Source organism: Hydractinia symbiolongicarpus, chromosome 7 (genome assembly GCF_029227915.1).
Source record: "Hydractinia symbiolongicarpus strain clone_291-10 chromosome 7, HSymV2.1, whole genome shotgun sequence".
NCBI lineage: Eukaryota > Metazoa > Cnidaria > Hydrozoa > Anthoathecata > Hydractiniidae > Hydractinia > Hydractinia symbiolongicarpus.
The window spans coordinates 18,194,896-18,215,550 of record NC_079881.1 but is presented as its reverse complement, the minus strand read 5'-3'; the positions used below and the strand labels follow the sequence as shown (position 1 = coordinate 18,215,550).

Genomic DNA, 20,655 nt, shown 5'->3' with positions numbered 1-20,655 from the left:
TGACCGTTCTCTTTTTGTTGATCATTTTGATTCGATCGTTCCCAAAAATAAACTTCTCTTATTTACGTTATGGTAACTGGTTTTGGGTACCTCGCAATGAATTCATTGTTATCTATTTGAGGATTCTGTCGCCGTTAATCGTTTTAGACTCTCAGTTATTTACAAGATTAAAAACTATTATTTTATTATTATTTTTTTAATTATTTTATTATTAACTGTCTTTCAGGCACTTCAATATTTTACAATGGCTATTCGTCCTATTAAAATAATAATAATATTTAAATAAAGAAATAAGTTATTCTATAAAAAAGACACATGACAGAACATATGAAAATGAACATTATGCACCAAAATATATAATATAAAAATATACATACATTAAGTATATTTATTATTCGACGGGCTTAAGAAACAACAAAAACAATCGAGCAAATGAACAAACATTGAGACTAAGTAGAGCAGAAGGAATCAATCAAAGCATAAAGTACTGCTCATGGATTGGTCTCAATCGGGCAGCAGATGTTAAGTTAGGGTATTGAGAAATTGTCGATTTAAAAAACAAAATTTGGAGGCATTTGGAGTTAAGGCGTTTTAACTGTTGAACCCTGTTGCACCTTGTTGCACCCTGTTAATATAATTGACGATTGAGTTTTATTATACTCGTTTTGTATCTGATAATGAATTTTTACCTTGAAACTATCTCCAATCGCCGGAAATTTATAGAAAATATTTTTGCAAGCACAAACAAATGAGATGAAAATACAACGTATTTTCATCTCGTTTTAACAAACGACGATGAATTCGAGTTAAGTTTTTATAACAACAGGCTTCCTCGTAACTAGCACAGAAGTCTAACTTTGTTTCGTAAAAACAGTAACAATAAAAATTCAAGAAACCTCTAAGTAGAAAGTCCTCGGAACCACAAGGTTATTGCCAATAGGGAAATTTCTGATAGCGCACAACACCTCCTCGCCCCTCCCCTAAGAAATGAACTTTTAGAATGCCATGTGTACCATTTATACACTTATTAAACTTTTAATATGAGAACATTAAACAGTGTAAAATCATAAGTTTTTTTGGTAGTCTAGCTAGTCATTCCTATTTCACGTTTAAGGATCCATTGCTTGGTTATTTTTATTTTAAATTATTAAGAACGGTGATGGAGACTAAATTCCTAAACAAATATAGACACGTGGATAAACATGACTCATCTGCTCTACGGAGATGGTGTAGTGGTAACACATTCAGTTAGTAATGTTAATACTGAGGCTCCATCAGCACATTTAATGCGCATTGCGTTTGGTTTATTTGGAGGCTTCCACCGGTCGTAAACTAGCATTTTAGAGCGAGTTTTGCAAATCTCTCTGAGGTAATGTAGCAAAGTTAGATGGACAAAAGTAACCGTGAGGACAGAATCCCCAAAAAGGTTAAATTTCCCGTTGCTTACCCAGCTAACTTAGTTAGCTACTTATTTCAGATCACGTTAATGACGAATCTAAGGAAACTTAACTGGAATATTTCTCTCTATTTCTTTATTTCTGTTGATTATTATATTTGTACTTGTTATTTCTTTACGCTTGCATGTGTGTTTCCTTTCAGGACGTTTTTCATAGAAACAACCTATTGAAGGCGGACCTTTAATAAGTTCCTTATCCGCAGGAAACCATTGAAATTTGGAAGAACTTTATATCCTATTGCAAAAAGTTTAAACTACATAAATAGCGAATTTCATTTGGCCATGGAATATTGTTTTAGAACAGAATATACTATGAATTATTCAGACTCTTGGTCACAAGTCTGAATAATATTTAAATATTTCATTTTCAAAATTGTACCACCATGTTAATCATACAGTTTTAAAACCCAAAGCTCAATCAAAAATTGAGATTAACTTCTATTTGAATATTAAACCGCGCGAAAGTATATTTCACTGTAAAAGAAAAACGAAGAACATTTCCGGTTCAATTAAACCTTAAACTGAAAACGAAATGAATTTTAGGGCGTTATTACAAACCATAAAACCAGGAAAAAGTGGAGAATATGACATCTACGAAAAACTTGATCCAAAGTTGGCTGATTTAACTTTAAAAAATACAAAAATGTGCAAAACCAAAATACCAAATCTAGACAAAAATACCAAAATAGCTGTGAAATTTACCAAGCAATCTATTGACATTTCTTTAGGAATTATTTTTTCTCACCAGTCGTTAACACGTTGAAAATCCACGGAAATCCGCACGACACAGTACAGCCGATAAAAATTATCGTAATTGCTTATTTTTACCTTAAAGATTTGGGTGCCCGGTTAAGCATGGGCCGGTATTGCCGCCAGGCACATAATGGCCCTTCTTATAAATATTAGAACAAACCATACAAAAACATAAGGCTTGCATACAAAAGTGAAAAAAAAGTTTAAAACATTCTGATATAATGTGTCTAAAACATTGATTAAAAAAACATTAACAGCGGAAGTGTAATCCTGGTATCTATATTATAATACCCCTATACGTCTGTCCGTCTGTCACGCAAAATGGTACCGAAAGTAGCGAGACGCACGCTATGCGGTTTAAAAAAAACGGTCAAACCCGTGGATTTTCCACGGTCCACTGACTAGTGTTTATAAATTTTTTAAATTTTCGAAAATCTTTCTTTCGATAACTTTTCTTTTTTTCAGTGTTCATTTCCAATCTAAGTATGATGCGTCATGGAACAGATATAGAAGTGACTTGCTCATTTCACGACTCATCTTCATTCATTCTTATTTTTGCATTATTAAACCGTACAACAAGAGGTTTGTTGATGCTTATCTGATATTTATTAATATTTTAATTAATATGCTACACGGAAAAATAACAAACGTTTTCATCTGGCTTACAGAAATAAAAAATGTATAAGTTCTACTACTTTATTTAAATCAGCTTTAGGAAAATAAACACACTCCACACTTGTTTTAAAGTTTTGTAGGACTAGTACTTATATGACACTTTTGTCATGACACTTGACACGTGAAACGGAAACACGTGATAGACCAATGTCTTGTTATAATAATGGGACAGTTTTCCCGTTTCGGCTGGGCGTGTTTCCTGTTTCTGTTATATTTTGATGTGCCACTAAGCACTCGAAAAACATTGTTTGAGCACTTTAAATAGCCTACAAAATTTCAGGAGGTCATGCTCAAAATTGAATTACTCACATTCGGCAACTGCGCCAGCTCGCCGATGTGTTTGACAAAGAAAGGAAGATTTCTAAAGCATAAGGTGTACACTGTTAAACAGTACTTAAGTAATTAATATCACCTTTGTGATCGCATACAAAAGTACATCAGATGCTGTTACATGCATAAAAGAGCCTCGTACGTGTCTGGGCTGGACAAAGTGAGTCAGGCATGACAGTATACAGTGAGAATTTAAGATGGCTTTCTTCGTGAATGCAGGCGTGATGACGTAAAATACAGCAACTGGAAGTTTGACGTCATCTAGCTCTCCTCCCCAGCCTGCTTTGAACCTGAAATATGCAAGTACAATGTGCTACCCAAATAAATCATTGACGAAGGGCGTTTAAAGTAGTTAACGATAAAAACTTATTTTTTTGCAATTGCGAAGATAAGTACAAACAAGATTTCTGCCACCAAGTGCGTGTTCTTATGCTAAAGAAAATAACATTTTTGTCTAGTGCAAATAATTAGAACTGCTTAACCAACTCTTTCCATTTTAAAATGCACTTTATGTGAAAAAAGTGTTACCAAAAAAATCAATCTGAAATGATATAGTGTATTATCCTAAACTGACTGTGTTTTAACTAAAATTGCAATGGATATTCCTATATACATCAGGTTGCATTTGGTTGCAGTAACTAAAAACACTTTTTTTAAAAAAAAATCATAGAATTTAACCATAAACAAGGAGATTGATAGAGAATCACTTTAGGCATGATTTTGTTAAAAGAAAGAATCTCAAGTTTCTACAGCGCCCTCAAACGAACAGTCGCGCATACAACAGGACAAAATTATTTTTTGCGGGAATGAATATTTTTTTTTGAGTTTTATTAGCTTTCATAGGGTTGATGATGCAGCGAATAATAGTAATAAATTTGTGATTTTGTTTTTCTATGGTAAAAGGAAAAATAGCAATTGCGGAACCTCGCGTTGCCACCTTGCATTGCTTCTCATGCTTGCATATACATATTTTTGCTTTTTCTTCATAGAATACGCTTCTACAATTTCAATAATAATGCATTGTTTTGAAATTCCCTGATCAGGTTTTTATAAACAATTCGCACTTTCGCGTTCCTAGCACATGCTTTTTATATGCCAAAGTATTGCTACGCTTTGATGCCCTTCTTATAAATAATTTTTTCGGCATAAAAACAATCTTATTATTTGAAACTATATAGCCATGTTTTTTTTAAAAATGTGAAAAAAAAAATTTATGAGCAAGAAAGAATTAATCGTTAGTTGTACGTGCGTTAAAGCTGTTGCGTCAATCCAAAATGAAAGCCTCGGGTTGTCATATTTCGCTCAAAACAAGCAAAAAAATTAATTCATCTTAGTTCATGTATTCTTCACTTTATTAAATAGAGGGCTTGGTAACTAAGTTTGTAAACTTTCTTTTTGAATAGTACATCACATAACGCCTCTGTTTCGTTATTTACCACAAGTGTATTTTACGGAATGAATAATTTAGAGCAAAAACAAAATATCTATTTTGCCATTTTTCTCCCTTTTTTAACCTAAAATTGAAATTTAAAATTAAGCCTGTGAAATGTTTGGACAAAGAAGTGTAAAACGTTCAGCATTTTTTAAGCGTCGTTTTTATTTGTTTTTTATCCTTCTGTTAAATAGGCATTGGTGAAATTGTATGGTAAATTAATCACGTGGTTTGGCCTACTTGTCGTTCCAGCAACCAATTCAAATGGAGCAAATGGAAGCGATTTCAATTCAACTCATATGTAAGTTTTCAATGAGTAATTTTTTTGTTCAAACCGTTCACGAAATTGAATGCGGCAAAACGTTTTTTTTTTCATCATTCAGAATGGTAGGGAAATAATTTTTCTGTTTTTTTTTCTTGCTTTTTTAGAAAGACTATTTTTGTTTTGTTCCTGTTTGCGTTATTTAAATATTTTTTCATGACAGTTAGTTTTTTTGGGATCAGCCGTTTGTTTGTTTTTGCTAAGTGTTGTATTTTAACATATCTATCTATAGTGGTTCTTTAAAATTATTTCCATGTAATTTCATTGAAGAGAAGAGAGAGTGAATTAATGCAATCATTTTCATATTGCGCTGTAAATAATTTTATTATTTCACTTTAGAGAAAATGACAAATAACTTAATGAAGATGCAACAAGCTGTTTTTATCATTTGTTTGTGTGCTGCCATAACTCTGGTTCCTGCTAAATTAATCCCAGGTTTGGTCTACGCTTTTATATTTATTTTTTACGGGAAAGAGTTTCCGAAGAGATGTTCTTAAAATGTTTTTTTATCAGACTCGTATTTGTTGTTTTCAGGCTCTGTTTTTTTCAGAAAATCGATAATTGGATAATTGTTGAAAAATACTAATTAAAACTGTCTGAGGTTTAAAACATGATTTAATTAAATGAGGAAAAACAGGATTATTTTTGTGTTCTCATAAGAATTTGTAACTTAGATAGTAGATTTTAATTTTGTGTCACTAGACTCTTTGCTATACCACTTATTAACAAAATATTATTTTCTCTCTTCGCATACTTGGGCACCTCTAAAAGTCCCAAAAGGCCTGGAATTTCTTTAAGTGTCATGGAAAAGTCCTAGAAATTAGGGCGTAGAAGTCCCGGAAAAAAATGATGAGAAGTCCTGAAAAGTCTGGAATTTTAACAAAAAATTTGCTCTAGTAACCCTGTCCAATGAAAAACCGACATATCACAAATTTTGCATTTTTTTAAAAAAACTGTTATTTGATGATTGATATAGTATTCTTTCTAAAATTTCAGTAATTTCGGATATTCAATCTTACAAAAAGAACTTTTATGAAATAATAAATGTATAAATGAAATTTGACTACAGCCCAAAACTGTTCTTATATTGGAAACAGTTTTTGTATCTTTTTTACAGCATACATGAAACAAATATTTGCGAATTAAGTTTTTTTTCTGAGGAAACTTTGTTTTTGTTTTAGAAAAAAAATTACTAAAATCTCAGCCTTAATTTTTCTTGATAAAAAAAAGCTCTATTATGTTTTTATATGACTACGAAAAGAGCGTCAGACTTTTAACACCAATCTTCATTAAATAGACCTTTTAAATTTTCTTTTGTGTTTCATTTTAAATATTTACTCGCTCTATCACTTTCTTCATACACATTTGTATTTTACAATAATTCTTGCACAGGTCTAACGATTTTAAGAACTCGACATTAACCTTAGTGTCATCTTAAAATTATTTAAGATTGGTACGTTATTGACGAAAGTACTGTTAAATCAGTCTTTTATGCAACCTCGTTCCCAGAACTTTTGATATTTTGATAAATTTGATGTCGATGATAACGGCTCTAGACAAGACACCCTGGAAAAGAGGTTGAATAAAATGTGACTAGCTGTCCATATGAAAAGAAAAACTATTCCCTGTAATTGAGTGAACATATTTTTGCATGGTTTTGTTTTTTCGTCAAACAAAAAAACGTTACCCCTGGTAAGAAAATCTCATCCGAGATTGTTTTGTTCATCTCCACACTCGGCAGTTTACGGCAGGTTGTTAACAAAGCGATATTTCATTCTGAAAACTCTGTTACTGAGTACAATTGTCTATATTAAGCAGCCCTTTGCGTTGTAAAAACCAACAGGGTTGAAAACAAATTTTTAAATCTTAAATGTTTTTGTATTTAAAACATTATAAGTTTTTCGTTTTTTAAGAACCACTAAGGCTTAATTCCGTAATTTTAAGAACATTCTAAGAATAAAACTAAGGTTTGATCGTCAGACAACAATTTTTTGTTTGTGTTTGAAATTTGACTAATTTGAAATTTTTATTTTAAAACGTTTCTTGAAAAAGATGACAGCGTAAATCATTGTAGTTTCACCAATGTTTTGGGATATGAGATATTAGTCATTTCCTCATTTTTTAAACATGTTTTTAATGTCATCACAATTTTAAATGTTTTGTTTGAAAGATTTTTTTTTGAGCCATTATGAATCGCTTTTAAAAATTTGTTCAAGAATCATGAGGTTCAAATAAAATGCATGTAAAATTGAATTCGTTTTTACGGAATGGGGAAAAAACAAAAAGACAAACAGTATCAATTTTAGAACCTGCAGTACATAAGTAGGTACATGTAGGTACATGTAGATGTAGGTACATGTAGATGTAGGTACATGTAGGTGGTACATGTGGGTACATCTAGGTATATGTAGGTTTGCATTCACCATCTCCAGTTGTGTTACTGCATTTTAGAATCAGCAGTACAAAATTAGGTACATGTAGGTTTACATACACCATCTTTAGTTGAGTTACTGCATATCTTTGGTGTCGCATACACTGGTTAAATATCAAGCTATTGAACGTATCTAATGTGGGAACTGTTAACTTAGTGCAGCCAACAAAAACGTGGCCCATACTACTATAAATTCATAATTATACATAAAGAAAATAAATCATCTAACAAATATTATCTATCTATTTATAGGTGATGGATCGAAATTTCAAGTAAACGGATTGTTCCCGATTAATGCTGATGGCAACATCAACTATCAGTCAGGAGTAATGATGGCAGAAGCGATGCGTTATGCTGTTCAAAAAATCAATCAAAACTCTTCCTTACTTCCTGGCTATAAGTTGGAAATTGTCCAGATGTATGACGTGCTGAAAGAAGAGCCTGTAAGGAAAAAGGTTCTGCAAACATTTATACGTAGAGTACCATTCTTGATCGGTCCACATACGTCCGAGTTGTCATATGTCACCAGATTTCTCACGTCGACCTTCAAGATCATTGCATTCAGCTATGGAGCCACCTTCAGCGATTTTGATAAATTCGGATTTAAAAAGGAGACGATGGTAAGAACAGTCCCCTCCGATGTTTTCCGCATTAGAGCAGCACTTGATTTGATGCAAAATATGGAATGGAGGTACATTTCCGTGGTCAGTTCGTACGGATACAATGGGGAGAGAGATGCTCTGCATTTCATTGCAAACTTATCCAGCATCGATGCTTGCATTTCTGATCAAATTGACTTACCAAGAACGCCGACAATGGAAGATTACACCGAAGCCGTAAAAATACTGAAAAGCGACGATAAGATTAATGCTGCTGTTTTCTTCACGACGAAGAAAGACTTCAAAAACGTCATCTCAGCGATGAATGACTTCAACGTGACGGATAAGATATACGTCCTCTGCATGTATGGTTGCACAAACTACATCGAGGTTGTGAAAGGCATCGAGCACATTTCAACAAACGTTCTCAGTCTTGACTTGCACTGTCCTGAAATACCAGGTTTTAAAAATTATTTTCTAAATTTGAAACCGAAGTCGTCACATGGAAGCCACTTCTTGAAGTTCTGGCAGTCGGTTTTCGACTGTTCCTTTAATCCAAATTCTACCCGTAAATGTACAGGAAAAGAACAACTTTCAGAAGGAAAAGGTTATTATCCTTTGACTCCCGTTCATACAGTTATCAATGCTGTGGATGTTCTTGCGGGAGCTTTGACACAATTAATTTACCGTGTTTGTCAGAGTGGGTATGATTGGATGAAGAATAAAACAGCGTGTGTGATTAATCCAGAAGAAAGGGCTCTCTATAATATGAGAACTTTAAAAACTATTCAAAAGCGCTTCTTATTTCCAGATGGGACCACGAAAATGGGAAATTTAAATCAAGACAAAGTCCAATACGATGTGCACAAGCTGCAGTACCAGGCTGGCAAGTATGTACACACTCCCATTGCATCATGGGTTACCGACAGAACGAGCAGGGGTTCTCTAACTATACATAAAACCTGGTATTCAAGTGAAAGGTTCCACAAGCCTGATGTGTTCTGCAGCGAACCATGTAAACCCGGACACATTAGAGATAGAGATAGTAACCCTGCGAAGCAACTTTGTTGCTGGAGATGTGTTGCTTGTCCACCTAACAACATTGTTTTAGATGACACCTGCTTCCAATGCGCAATAACTGAAATGGCTGATATAAAAGAGAACAACTGCAATGCTTTGCCTATAAAAATACCGAATTTACAAAATAAAAATGTTTTACCTGTTATTTTTACCTTGGTATCTCTGGCTGGCATGATCTGTGTCCTCGTAGTGGTCGTGTTTTTCATTAAGTACAACAAGATCAGGCTGGTTCGTGCATCAGGAAGAGATTTAAGCTACATGATCTTGTGTGGTATTTTTCTAATCTTCACCTGTCCTTTGTTGTTTCTGCGTATACCAACGATCACGACATGTGTATTTCGAAATGCTATCCCAGGAATTGCCTTCCTGGCATGCTACGCACCGCTATTTTTAAAGACCAATCGAATCTATCGAATATTTTGCCATGCTAAAATTTCAGTTAAAAGGCCATCGCTTGTCAGCTCTCGATCACTTCTCTTGTTGGCCTTTGGTATCGTCACTGTGCAAATACTCCTAGTGGGAGTTTGGTTCATTTCCAAAGTTCCATCACCAGTTGCCAAAGTATCGAAAGACAGCATGTATATCACATTTCATTGCAAGGGAGATTCGAGTCCAATTCTCCTCCTGTTGAATGTTGCCTTGAGTGTCTTCTTCATGATATCGTGTACTGTCCTCGCCTTCAAGACAAGGCACTTCCCGAAATATTACAATGAAGCGAAATTCATTGGCATCACATTGTACATAACATGCGTAGCTTGGTCAATATTTCTGCCAGCATACTTCTTGATTCCAGAATCTGATTTCGTGAGGGAATACTTTATGAGTGCCATTTGTGTGATAATCGGATACATAACCTTGTTTGGTTTGTTCGGCCACAAGATAAGATTGCTTATTTACCAAGATAAATTGACGAACGAAAATGGCAACTTTCCGACATGGTATCTTAGCTACAGCAGTGACTGTAAGGATAATGCTGATGGAATGATTGCACACCCCGAGCACAATGCGAACTCTGACGAGACTATCGCTTAAACTTTGTGCGATAAACATTATATCTTTTTGGATACGAACACGCAGTTTGTAGATCGCATAATAATGTAAAAGGCTAAAAATTATGTAAAACACGACACGGTAAAAAATGCAGACAATTATGACGAACAAGCCTCGAGTGAAAGTTTGTTGAGAGCTTAAGGACTATGTTTTTAGCTGAAGCTAAAGAAAGGACGAATGGCGCGTTACATGAACTTCTGCTGAAAACAAACAAACAAACAAAGAAGCGAAAAAAAATTTAAACATGTAATATTTGTAATGTATATAATTTTTAATTTTTATTGTTGCACAAATTAGCTTCATACATTTTTGCGTTTTGTAGCTATATAGATACAAATTTATGGTTTATTTTCGCTTTATTCATTTTTCTTCGCAGGGAGTTTAATGCGTTGGGTTTTCAGTAACTACGAGGAAAATTTTGAATTAAAAAAACCCACATTTGAAAACTGGAAATTTTTAGTGCAGTAAGCATGTATATAAAGATATTTATTCGCATGTCTGCTTACTTCTTGTATTTTGCGAATTCACATAGACACAAAATATTGTTTAAAGGAGAAAATGTGTCTATATAGCTATTTAACAACTTTTATTTCTGCGACAGAGAAAGGAAATTCAAAAAGGATAGGCTTGTTAATTAAGATTCGTCTTTACAGAGGGTTTTTAAACTGAATTTTTTATCAAACAAAAAACTTAAAAACACGAAACAGTAAAAACAATATTTGATTGTCCCTATTTTACTTGTACATAATTTGTAGATAATAATTTACTTCTCTTGTTTAATACGGAATATCGTAACTCTAAAGAAAAATGGATGTTTTTAATTTTAGTTCATACACACTTTTTTCATAAGAATAATGTTATGGGAACTGGAGCTTCGGTTTTTGCCAAAAAAAGAGATAAAATTTATTTTCAAAACAATGAACATTCTGAGTGTCTGCATTTTGCTGTAAAAGAAGAACAACCCAAGATATTTTTTTCTTGTTCCACTTTGCTTGTTTAAGTTCTTACAGCGACAACGGGGGTGAGAGGGGAGTGGAGGATTTTGGAGGGGGCATAATTGTCTGTTTTGATTAATGATGACAAACATAGCAACATACTATGAAAGTACACTGACGACTGCAGAATTTTTTGATATTCTGCAGTACCATAACAACAAGTCAATCGAATTATTGATAAAACGAAATATGTGACGCTTTAGATGAGTCAGTCAAGTTATATTTGCAAAACAAAAAATTCAGACCAGTATCAATTTTACATGATTAAATGACGTCATATTTGTTACGTGTGCACAAAGTTAATTGAGATAACTCTGAAGCAAAACAATCAACATTCATTAAGATATGAAACCTGCACGGATGTATAGCACACGCTAATTGGGAAATTCCAGATAAAACAGAGTCATTTGGTAGCTCAAAAGAAATCTTCACATCCACTAGGATTTCTATCGTAGGGTTTACATTGTTAGCAGTGAAAATGAAAATAAATTCTAAATTCATAACAAAAAATATAATCAATTACAGTTCTTTTTATAATTTTTAAAAATAAGAGAGTTTATTATGTAAGAAGTACGCAAAAAGGACGGGGCATGACCACACGGGAAACCTCGTGCTATCTGATTGGATTCGAAGAAGCTATTTTCCGGTACAATTTCAATCCGTCCTAGCACGAGGTTTTCGCTTGAGTAAACTGGGATTCCTGCTGGAGTTTGGACGTTTCTTTTTTCTGGAATAAAAGCTCCATTTCCAAAGAAGCGCTATGAAAGTAAAATGATTATAGAATGTATAGCTAAGGATTCTGATAATTTTAAATTCAACAACTTTTATTTTAAAAGACTTTAAAAAATGATCAGGTCTACTTTTTATAATTTTAATATATTTTTCTTTATTTTCTTATGTTAGAAGTGTTGTAAGGAAAACCAGTTCCGACAAAACTGTTTTACAAAAATAACACTTTCCCGTAATGGAAGGAAAAAAAGATTTCTAAGCTATACTATATATTGGACAAAACTTTGTAAACAAACGCATTTTTCCAATGCCTTTCCATTATGGCTAAAAGCATTAAATGCTCAATATTTCGGAGCTGGAAAGCTGCGAAGTTACGACTTTTGCACGTGCGTAGCTCAAGTGGACAGCTTTTAAAATTTCCTAGTATTTCTTTGTCTACCCATATTTTGACTAAGATTGTAGAACAAAACTTATCAAAAATAAACGAGAAAGTGGTAGGATTTCCCCCCCCCCAGCCCCCTGTCCCCCTTCCCCCCCTGAAAAAAGAAAAAAGAAAATACTAAAAGATACAAAAATTTATACTGGAAAATAAATTAATCTGTGATATTGCAGCGGTAAAAAAACAAACAAACTATAAGTTACTATAAAACATCATCAATGGAAGTGTCGCTAATTTGATAGCTTGCATTGCCTATAACCTAAGAATCGGAAGAGATGGTGGTGAAAAACAAACTTTCACAGGTCTGCATTGACATTTTTTTAGGCTTGACATTTCAATAATAAACAAAAAAGAGCAATCTTTTTCCATTTCTTACTATTCTGATGAGTAACCGAAAAGAAGCTTATAAAATATTAACTTACAAAAAATATTTACATTGTTTAACAAACAACAGCATCTTTTCGATTGTTACCACCTGTTTTGCAGGCGTCCTTTTCCCCAAAAAGTTTACAACTAACTTGAATGACTTAAAACACATCAGAATATCGATTGAAAGTACTTCAATACATTGCACGGCCATGTGACACACCACGTGATGCAATGTTATCATTTTTCAAGCACTTTTCACATTGTAAATGGTCAACATAACCTTTGAAGCAACTTGACGTGCAAGAGATAAAGGTTTGTTTTCGTTTTTCAACCGATTTATTTTTTGTCAGCTTAACCTTACTGAACTCATTGATAAAATGCAAAAACGCTTTTTTGCAACCAGCCTTTTTACAAGCTTTAATATAATTAAGTCATTTCTTATAACATCTTAGTATTCTTGTGTTTATGCATTTTTCAAATTAGAAGTGTTTGTAAGCAATATTTAGCCCTTTTGGCCCTTTAAGTTTAATACTAAATTTAAGCATTACTAAAATCCTATTTTAGCATTCCAGGAAAATGACAATAATATAAGAATCCTCTTATCTTCATATTATTAATTTTTTCTTCTTCCATGCTTAGTCCACTTTTCGCTCAGGAAAGTCTTAAAACTAAAAAACTATGGTTTAAACACAATTGAAGGAATCCACACACACAAGTCAAAGCACGAAGCAAAAACAAACAAAACAAACAAAACATTTAAATTTCAGCTTCTTTTTTCTTGGAAATGAAATTGCATTTTCAGGGATTTTTTTAACTGGTGTAAAATGGTCTCGACGAGGGCCTAATTGCTCGTCAGCGCGATCAAAGCCCCACTTCCCCCTGCCCAAAGTGACCACACGAGTTGTTGTTAAACCACTTAACTTCTGATTTTTACTTCAAGTCACGGAAATTTAACTTTTTTTGTTTAACTTTGAACAAGAATTAAAAACATCAATTTTTCTTGTTTATTTTATTCGAAATTAAATATTACATATTCATGACATGCGCTCATTATCCCCTAGTGCTAAACAGAATATTGCTTGCCTGTTTTTTAAACAATCCTAGCCTAGTTAACTAAGCTTTCTTCTTCGAGTTGATAAAATGCGTTTCTCTCAAACAAAAGCTGAGACGCGAACGAATGACTCAGCGGAAACCCCGAGTTTAAATTGAACAATATGACTAATCGCTTCGGAGGCCATTTTATTTTCTCTGTGAGTTGTTTACCAAGCTTGGCCAAATCTGACTCTGGTAAAAACTTTGTAGAATACTAATGATTGTTAGGTTGAGTGAAACCACTTGCTGGGATATTCGGGATGAAAAGGGCTTTCCCCGATAATAATCACGTGAGCAGAGAACAATTGAATTAGCCAATCAAAAAGGGCGGCCAGATTTTGGCCGCAGAAAAATGGTTTGAGACCCAGGGTAATTTTTCCCATCGTAACTACTCCAAATTTCCCGGTGGTGAAAAAAATTATCTCCTGGCTAAAACAGTGCTGCAACAGCACGGAAGTGGTTAGTGTGGATGAAAATATCTGAAAACAGTTGATCTCAGTTTCTGCAAAGGAGATGTATTCAACATGCCGTAGCGGAAAAAAGTGATAATTTGATCATTTTTTGAGCATATTCAGATTGTGAGAGATTAAAAGACGTGAAAGACGATCACAGGTCGCCTTCTGAATGATGTTCTTTAAGTAAAAAATAAAATAGGAGAAAAATAAATATTTGGTAAAATGCCATCTTTTTTAATTGTTTATTCTGGATATACTTTTCCTTTCTCAGAATGCCAAAAAAGAGGGCACAAAACCGTACCCAGATTCACATAAATCTTAGCAAGCCCCATTGGAAGCTCCGTTAATAATGACTTCTGGTAAAATTATAAACTTTTTTAAAAACAAGGACCGTATTATCGCATTTGCTTCGCCAAAAAGTTTGTTTACTCAAAATACAGCGACCTGCAAAATGTTTTTTTTTTATTTTATTTTGGTGAAAAAGTTAGAAAACAGACAGATACATTTGACGTAGGTAGTCTGTCCTTAGATGAGTTTGTTTCCAAAGTTTGTTCCTTGTCTGCGACGGAACGTGTAAATATTTGACACCAAATAAATTCCGATCAATAGTTGCGATTATCATGTTCAAGAAATGTTTGTTGCATTTATAAGCATGTACGTAAATATAATGCAGCTATCTCACGTGTTTTAAGAAACGAGATCAGGAAGTTGAAGAACGTTTTTTTTAGAAGTTCACCAAACATCGAGATCAACAAAAAATAACTTTTGCATCTTCATTTCCGTGTTTTGTTTCAACGTTCGGGATCATTTTAAACTTTCTTTAACCTTTTAGAGTTCAAAGACATTGTTTGCGTACAAGCTACGGCAAATCAATTTTTATTTTGTTGGAAGAAAAATTTCGGCGCGAAAGGTAAATCATAAGATTTAATTTTAATATTTTTTGAAGTTAAGGCGTACTGATTCTTCCTATAGGCTCATTAAATTTATTCATTTATTTTCTGTTTCATTTATTCATTCATTCATCCATCCATCCATCCATCAATCTATCAATCTATCCATCCATTCATCCATTCATCCATCAATCCATCCATCCATTCATCAAACCATCCAATCATTCATTCACTCACCCATATCTTTTCAATTATTATTTTACTCTCTAGTTGTAAGTATGCTCAATTGATGCGAAACAATCAACGCAAACCTCTTTTCATATTTAATTTTAACAGAAAAAATAGATTTTGGCAGATCCTATTTAATAAATGCACCGTCCTGGAACAAGAAGGCGAAATTATTGATCAAAATATTTTATAGATTGACAGCAAATTGATTCTTTTAGTTAATGCAGCTATAATTTATTTTAATAAGATTCTATCTATATATTTTCTACCTGACAATTTTCAAAATGGATTAACTCTGATAAAATATAAAATAGACATCAGGACCTCAAGCAGGCGCTCTAGGTACGGGGTCGCAGTCATAAAACATAAAAAAGTCACTTATACCAAAGGTGATTATTTATTTATATATTTTGTTTCTTTTCTATGTAATTTCATATTTAAAATTTGTAGTGCATTTTCTCAGTGGATAAAAATTCTAACATTTTCTGGTCAAAACAACAACTCCTAAAGTCACGTAATGCGGAAGGTCCACAAATTCACATCTTCACCCCTCCAATTGAAAAGCTGTGCCTGCTCCCTTGAGATGCGTTACGATTTCTTATCGTATAAAGATATAAAGTAACAAGCATATTAATTGCCAATAATGTCATCGCTTTCAATATTGATTATATTTCAGTTGGTTGTGAAATGATGTGAAATGATGTGAAATGATGTGAAATGATGTGAAATGATGTGAAATGATGTGACTTGTGTAATAATCTTATTATGAGTCGTTGGGTGGTGCAGTATTTGTACATAATGTGAACGCGATTTAAACGATTTAAAATTTAAACACCTTTTAGCTTTTTTACAATGTTTAGATGATCCATCGAGCATTATACCTCTATGGAACATCTATGGATGTTCTATGTTCTAACAAAAAAATATAAAGTGTAAACACACCCAATTAGATGGGTCTTGTCACATTAGGAATTTAGTGTTCGAGTGTTGTCATAAATTTTCTTCAAAAATTCATTTTTTTTCTCTGGAATATTTAGTATGAAGACTTGGTTGTTAATTAATTTGATGGCTGCCATTCTCACAATGATTGTTGCAGATGGGAAGTTGGATGGTAAGATATTTATTTTTTAATTTCCCCCATTCCCTCTAATGGAGGTCCCTCTAATAAACGCCCACTCTAATAAACGCCCACTCTAATAAATTCCCACTCTAGTAAACGCCCACTCTAATAAACGCCCACTTTAATAAACGCCCACTCTAATAAACGCCCACTCTAATAAACGCCCATTCTAATGAAACCAAACATTGAAACTACATCTTAAATTTCGTTCCGTTTAAAGGCGGAATCATTCTATAAAACTTGATCATGCAATAGAGATGGGATTGATTGCCCATTTAAATTTCTTGTATAATTTAGAATTTAAAAAGACGCTAAAAATAAACGTTATGTTGCAACTGAGCGGAGAGGATGATCCAAGTCACGATCATTCGGGAATTATGATGTTGGAAGCTGTGAAATACGCTGTCAAAAAAATCAACAACGACTCGTCCTTTTTAAATGGTTATAAGCTTGCCATTTACAAAGTTTTCAGTTCCTCGATGGAAGCAAAGATCCGCGACTACGTGTTAGACACATTCAAACACATCGTGCCATTTCTGATAGGACCCTACACGTCAGAGCTTTCCTATGTTACAAGCATTCTTACGGGCACGTTCCATCAAATATCAATCAGTCACTCAGCGACCTATCGAGATTTTGAAAAGTTTGGACCAAGGTATGGTACAATGCTACGCACTGTTCCTTCAGACGTCTATCGAGTACAGGCAGCTGTGGAGTTTATCCAGAAGATGGGGTGGGATTACGTTGGTGTTGTCAGCTCTTTTGGTTACAATGGCGAAAGGGAAGCAATCCCCTTTATGTCAAATATATCTGCTATTAATAAATGCTTGGCAATGCATATCAAATTGAAGAAACGACCCACAGACGAGGAATATTCCAATGTAAACCGTTTATTAGAATCTGATCCTCGTCTCAAACTGGTGGTGCTGTTCACTACAAAGAACGATTCTCGCAACATCTTACGCTGGCTTAACAAAACAAATCACCGTTTTATTATCTTCTGTATGTACGGTTGCTCTAACTATATCGAAGTAGTTAAAGGAATAGAAGAAAACGCAAATGGTGTTTTGAGTCTTGATGTTCACACGCCGGAGAATCTTGGATTTAAAAAATATTTTCTTGGACTTCAACCCACAATGACATCGAACTCTCGTTTTGTTTCCTTTTGGCAATCAGTTTTCAATTGTTCCTTCAGCAATAAGTTAGAGTCTATATGTACCGGTAAGGAGCAGCTTTCAGAAGGAAAAGGGTATTATCCCCTTACACCTGTCCATACCGTTATCAACGCCGTTAAAGCGATCGCTGATGCTACAAAGCAACTGATTCTTAGAAGATGTGGAACTCTCAATTCAGCAAATTTGCAGGAATGTGATTTCAAAGCGTATGATGTCAGCTCATATACAGCGGAAGCTTTCAAGAATTTATTAAAATATTCATTTAAAGATGGAACGATTCAAAATCATTGGAATGGCAACGGTGATGATATCGTTCGTTATGACATACACAAATTTCTTGCCGTTAATAATTCATTTCAGAATCTTTTCATAGCAAGCTGGAGCGTAAATAGGACCAAATATACACCAAAGATAAGAGGGCATTTGCGTTTGCACCAAAACTGGGAAACGTATGTTAAAAATCAGAAAGCGTTATGCAGTGAAGAGTGTCAATATGGACACATTAAACAATGGAGTACCGATCTATTAAAAAAACATTGTTGCTGGACGTGTTTTAAATGTCCTGCAAATAGCATCGTTTCTAACAACACATGTGTTGACTGCAGGTACACTGAGAAAGCAGATGTCGTTCATAACTCCTGCAACCCTCTACCTGAAAAAATCATGCAGCTTCAAGGCAATCCAATCACGGTCGTGTTTATGTTATTTTCAATTGTAGGAATGTGTCTTGATGGCTTGGTTATCGGTTTGTTTATCAAATACAACGACTGCCGTTTTGTGCGAGCGTCTGGAAGAGATCTATGCTACATGATTCTATTCGGCATCTTCATCATATTTTTGAGCCCATTTTTGTTCCTCGGTTACCCAAACTTATCTACGTGCGTACTACGGAGTGCGTTACCTGGCATTGGATTTCTCGCGTGTTATGCACCGTTGTTTCTTAAAACAAACCGAATTTATCGCATATTTTGCCAGGCACAGAAATCAATCCAAAGGCCACCAATAGTGAGCTCAAGATCCCTTTTGTTGATCTCGACAGGGATTGTGATTTCTCAAATTCTATTGGTCAGTGTGTGGTTCATATCGGATATCCCAAAATCAATTGCAATTTTATCGGCCAACAAAGAGTACCTAACTATTCATTGCAGGGGAGATTCAAGTCCAGTCTTACTGCTCCTAAATGTCATCTTGAGTGTGTTATTCATGATTTCATGCACCGTGTTGGCTTTTAAAACAAGAAATTTTCCTAAAAATTACAACGAAGCCAAATATATCGGTATCACACTTTACATAACTTGCGTGGCTTGGTCGATCTTTCTTCCGGCGTATTTTTTAATACCGGAGTCAGACTTTACACGAGAATACTGCATGAACAGTGTCAGCATTATCATCGGTTATGTCACGTTGTTCGGTCTATTTGGTCAAAAGGCTAAAATGCTTTTGTTTCAAGACAAATTAATCAACATCAAAGAAAATCTACCGACATGGTATTTGACGGAATCTAAAGATCAATGCGATGCGACGACGATAGACCTTCGTCGAATTAGTCAAATTGATTGTGACACCCTGTGAAACAGTGGCGTATTGTCAGCAAGAGAAAATTGCTGAGAACAAAACATTGCACCATGTGTGTTTTTGTTTATTTATAATTTTTTTGTTTAATTATCTTTTTATTTATTTATAAATTCATTCATTTCATTTATTGATCAATTAGGTTCACAGTCTTTTTTTATAAAAGCAAAACTCTTACACGACGCTGGCTGTTCATAGTTGTTGAGCCTTTTTAATCCAATTTTGCTTTTATTTTGTTCTTAGTAGTAACAGCATAGCTTCAGAATTTCGTCTCGTTTTATTTACGGAATATTTTTTGTAATTTGTGTGTTTATATGATTCAGTGTGTTCTTCTTTTGCAGGTCTGTATTTGTAATCACGTCAATACCAATTTCATTTTGCATTTATTAGGTTAGGAAAGAAACGAGCGCCAAAAAAAATATCCACAGCCCATTAAAGATTTTAAAGGAAATTCCTGAATTGTTATTTTAAAAAAACTCGGGTTGTTTTTACTTTTAAAGCTGATGATATAAGCCTGAAACAGTTCTTATTTTGTTCTTATTTTTTGGCAAATGTGAGACTTGTGTTCCTATAGAATAATTCTTCGTAAAAAACCGTGTATGTTTTTAGGCAATGACCTGTCTGACTTGTTTTGCATTTTATTTTTGCAATGTCCAATCCTTTTCAAAATTTTATCAAAATCTCATAAAAGATGGACTGATTTTATTTCATTTCTTCTAAATTTGACCTTAAACCTATTAATGATAGTAATAACGCTGCCACCTAGAATTGCTTGCAAGCATTTTTCGAAAAGTTTGGCGTCATTATTACGAGTCTTCAACTGAACCTTTTCTTTTATAGGATCTAACTGCATTTCAATTTAGCAATTTGCGAAGGTTAAATTCTCTTCAATGTTTCCGTAAGTTTTTTATTTTGAAAAAATGCCACCAGAAGAACATTCTAGAACATTTAGCGATTACATCCTCACTGTATGTCGGTCGGATTGTAGCTTTGAGCACCTGCATTTCTTTGGATTTTTCACTAGCATACATCTAGTATTTACCAACAATTTCATGTATATAATATTGTGTGTAAATATGTACTAGATGAAAAACAAATTGTCTTTTGTGTATGCCTTCCAACGCACCTGAAAGCTTTGATCAATCCTTTAAATCATAAAATACATTCTCTATTTTATATAATATGTCTGATGCGGGTTCTAGTTTTAAAAGGTGGCTTAGTCTATTTACCTTTAGTGTCTGAATATACAAATTAGTTTCCGAATTAGTTTTCTTTGATGTACCGCTGCTTTCTATAAAACATTTTTAAACAAAATGAATGTGATTTTTGAAATCCTCACCTGAAACTTGATAGAATAAGAACCTTTAGATTCATAAAGCAAACAAACAACCACAAGATTTCGACCGTAACACTAATACCACCAAAACAGTATTTTCACATGTCGAATTGAGTTGAAAATTTAT

The 20,655-nt window shown here is 33.9% G+C and overlaps 2 protein-coding genes across 2 annotated transcripts; both read left to right on the top strand.

The window, feature by feature from the left end:
* The first annotated feature begins 4,871 nt into the window (after positions 1–4,871).
* On the top strand, positions 4,872–10,946 carry LOC130649226 (metabotropic glutamate receptor 3-like). Its single transcript, XM_057455475.1, has 3 exons — positions 4,872–5,033; positions 5,308–5,403; positions 7,652–10,946. The coding sequence occupies exons 1-3, from the start codon at positions 4,997–4,999 to the stop codon at positions 10,108–10,110; spliced, it is 2,592 nt and encodes an 863-aa protein (XP_057311458.1). The 5' UTR covers positions 4,872–4,996; the 3' UTR covers positions 10,111–10,946.
* A 5,417-nt stretch (positions 10,947–16,363) lies between these two features.
* On the top strand, positions 16,364–19,192 carry LOC130648584 (metabotropic glutamate receptor 3-like). Its single transcript, XM_057454636.1, has 2 exons — positions 16,364–16,436; positions 16,743–19,192. The coding sequence occupies exons 1-2, from the start codon at positions 16,364–16,366 to the stop codon at positions 19,190–19,192; spliced, it is 2,523 nt and encodes an 840-aa protein (XP_057310619.1).
* Positions 19,193–20,655: the final 1,463 nt, after the last annotated feature.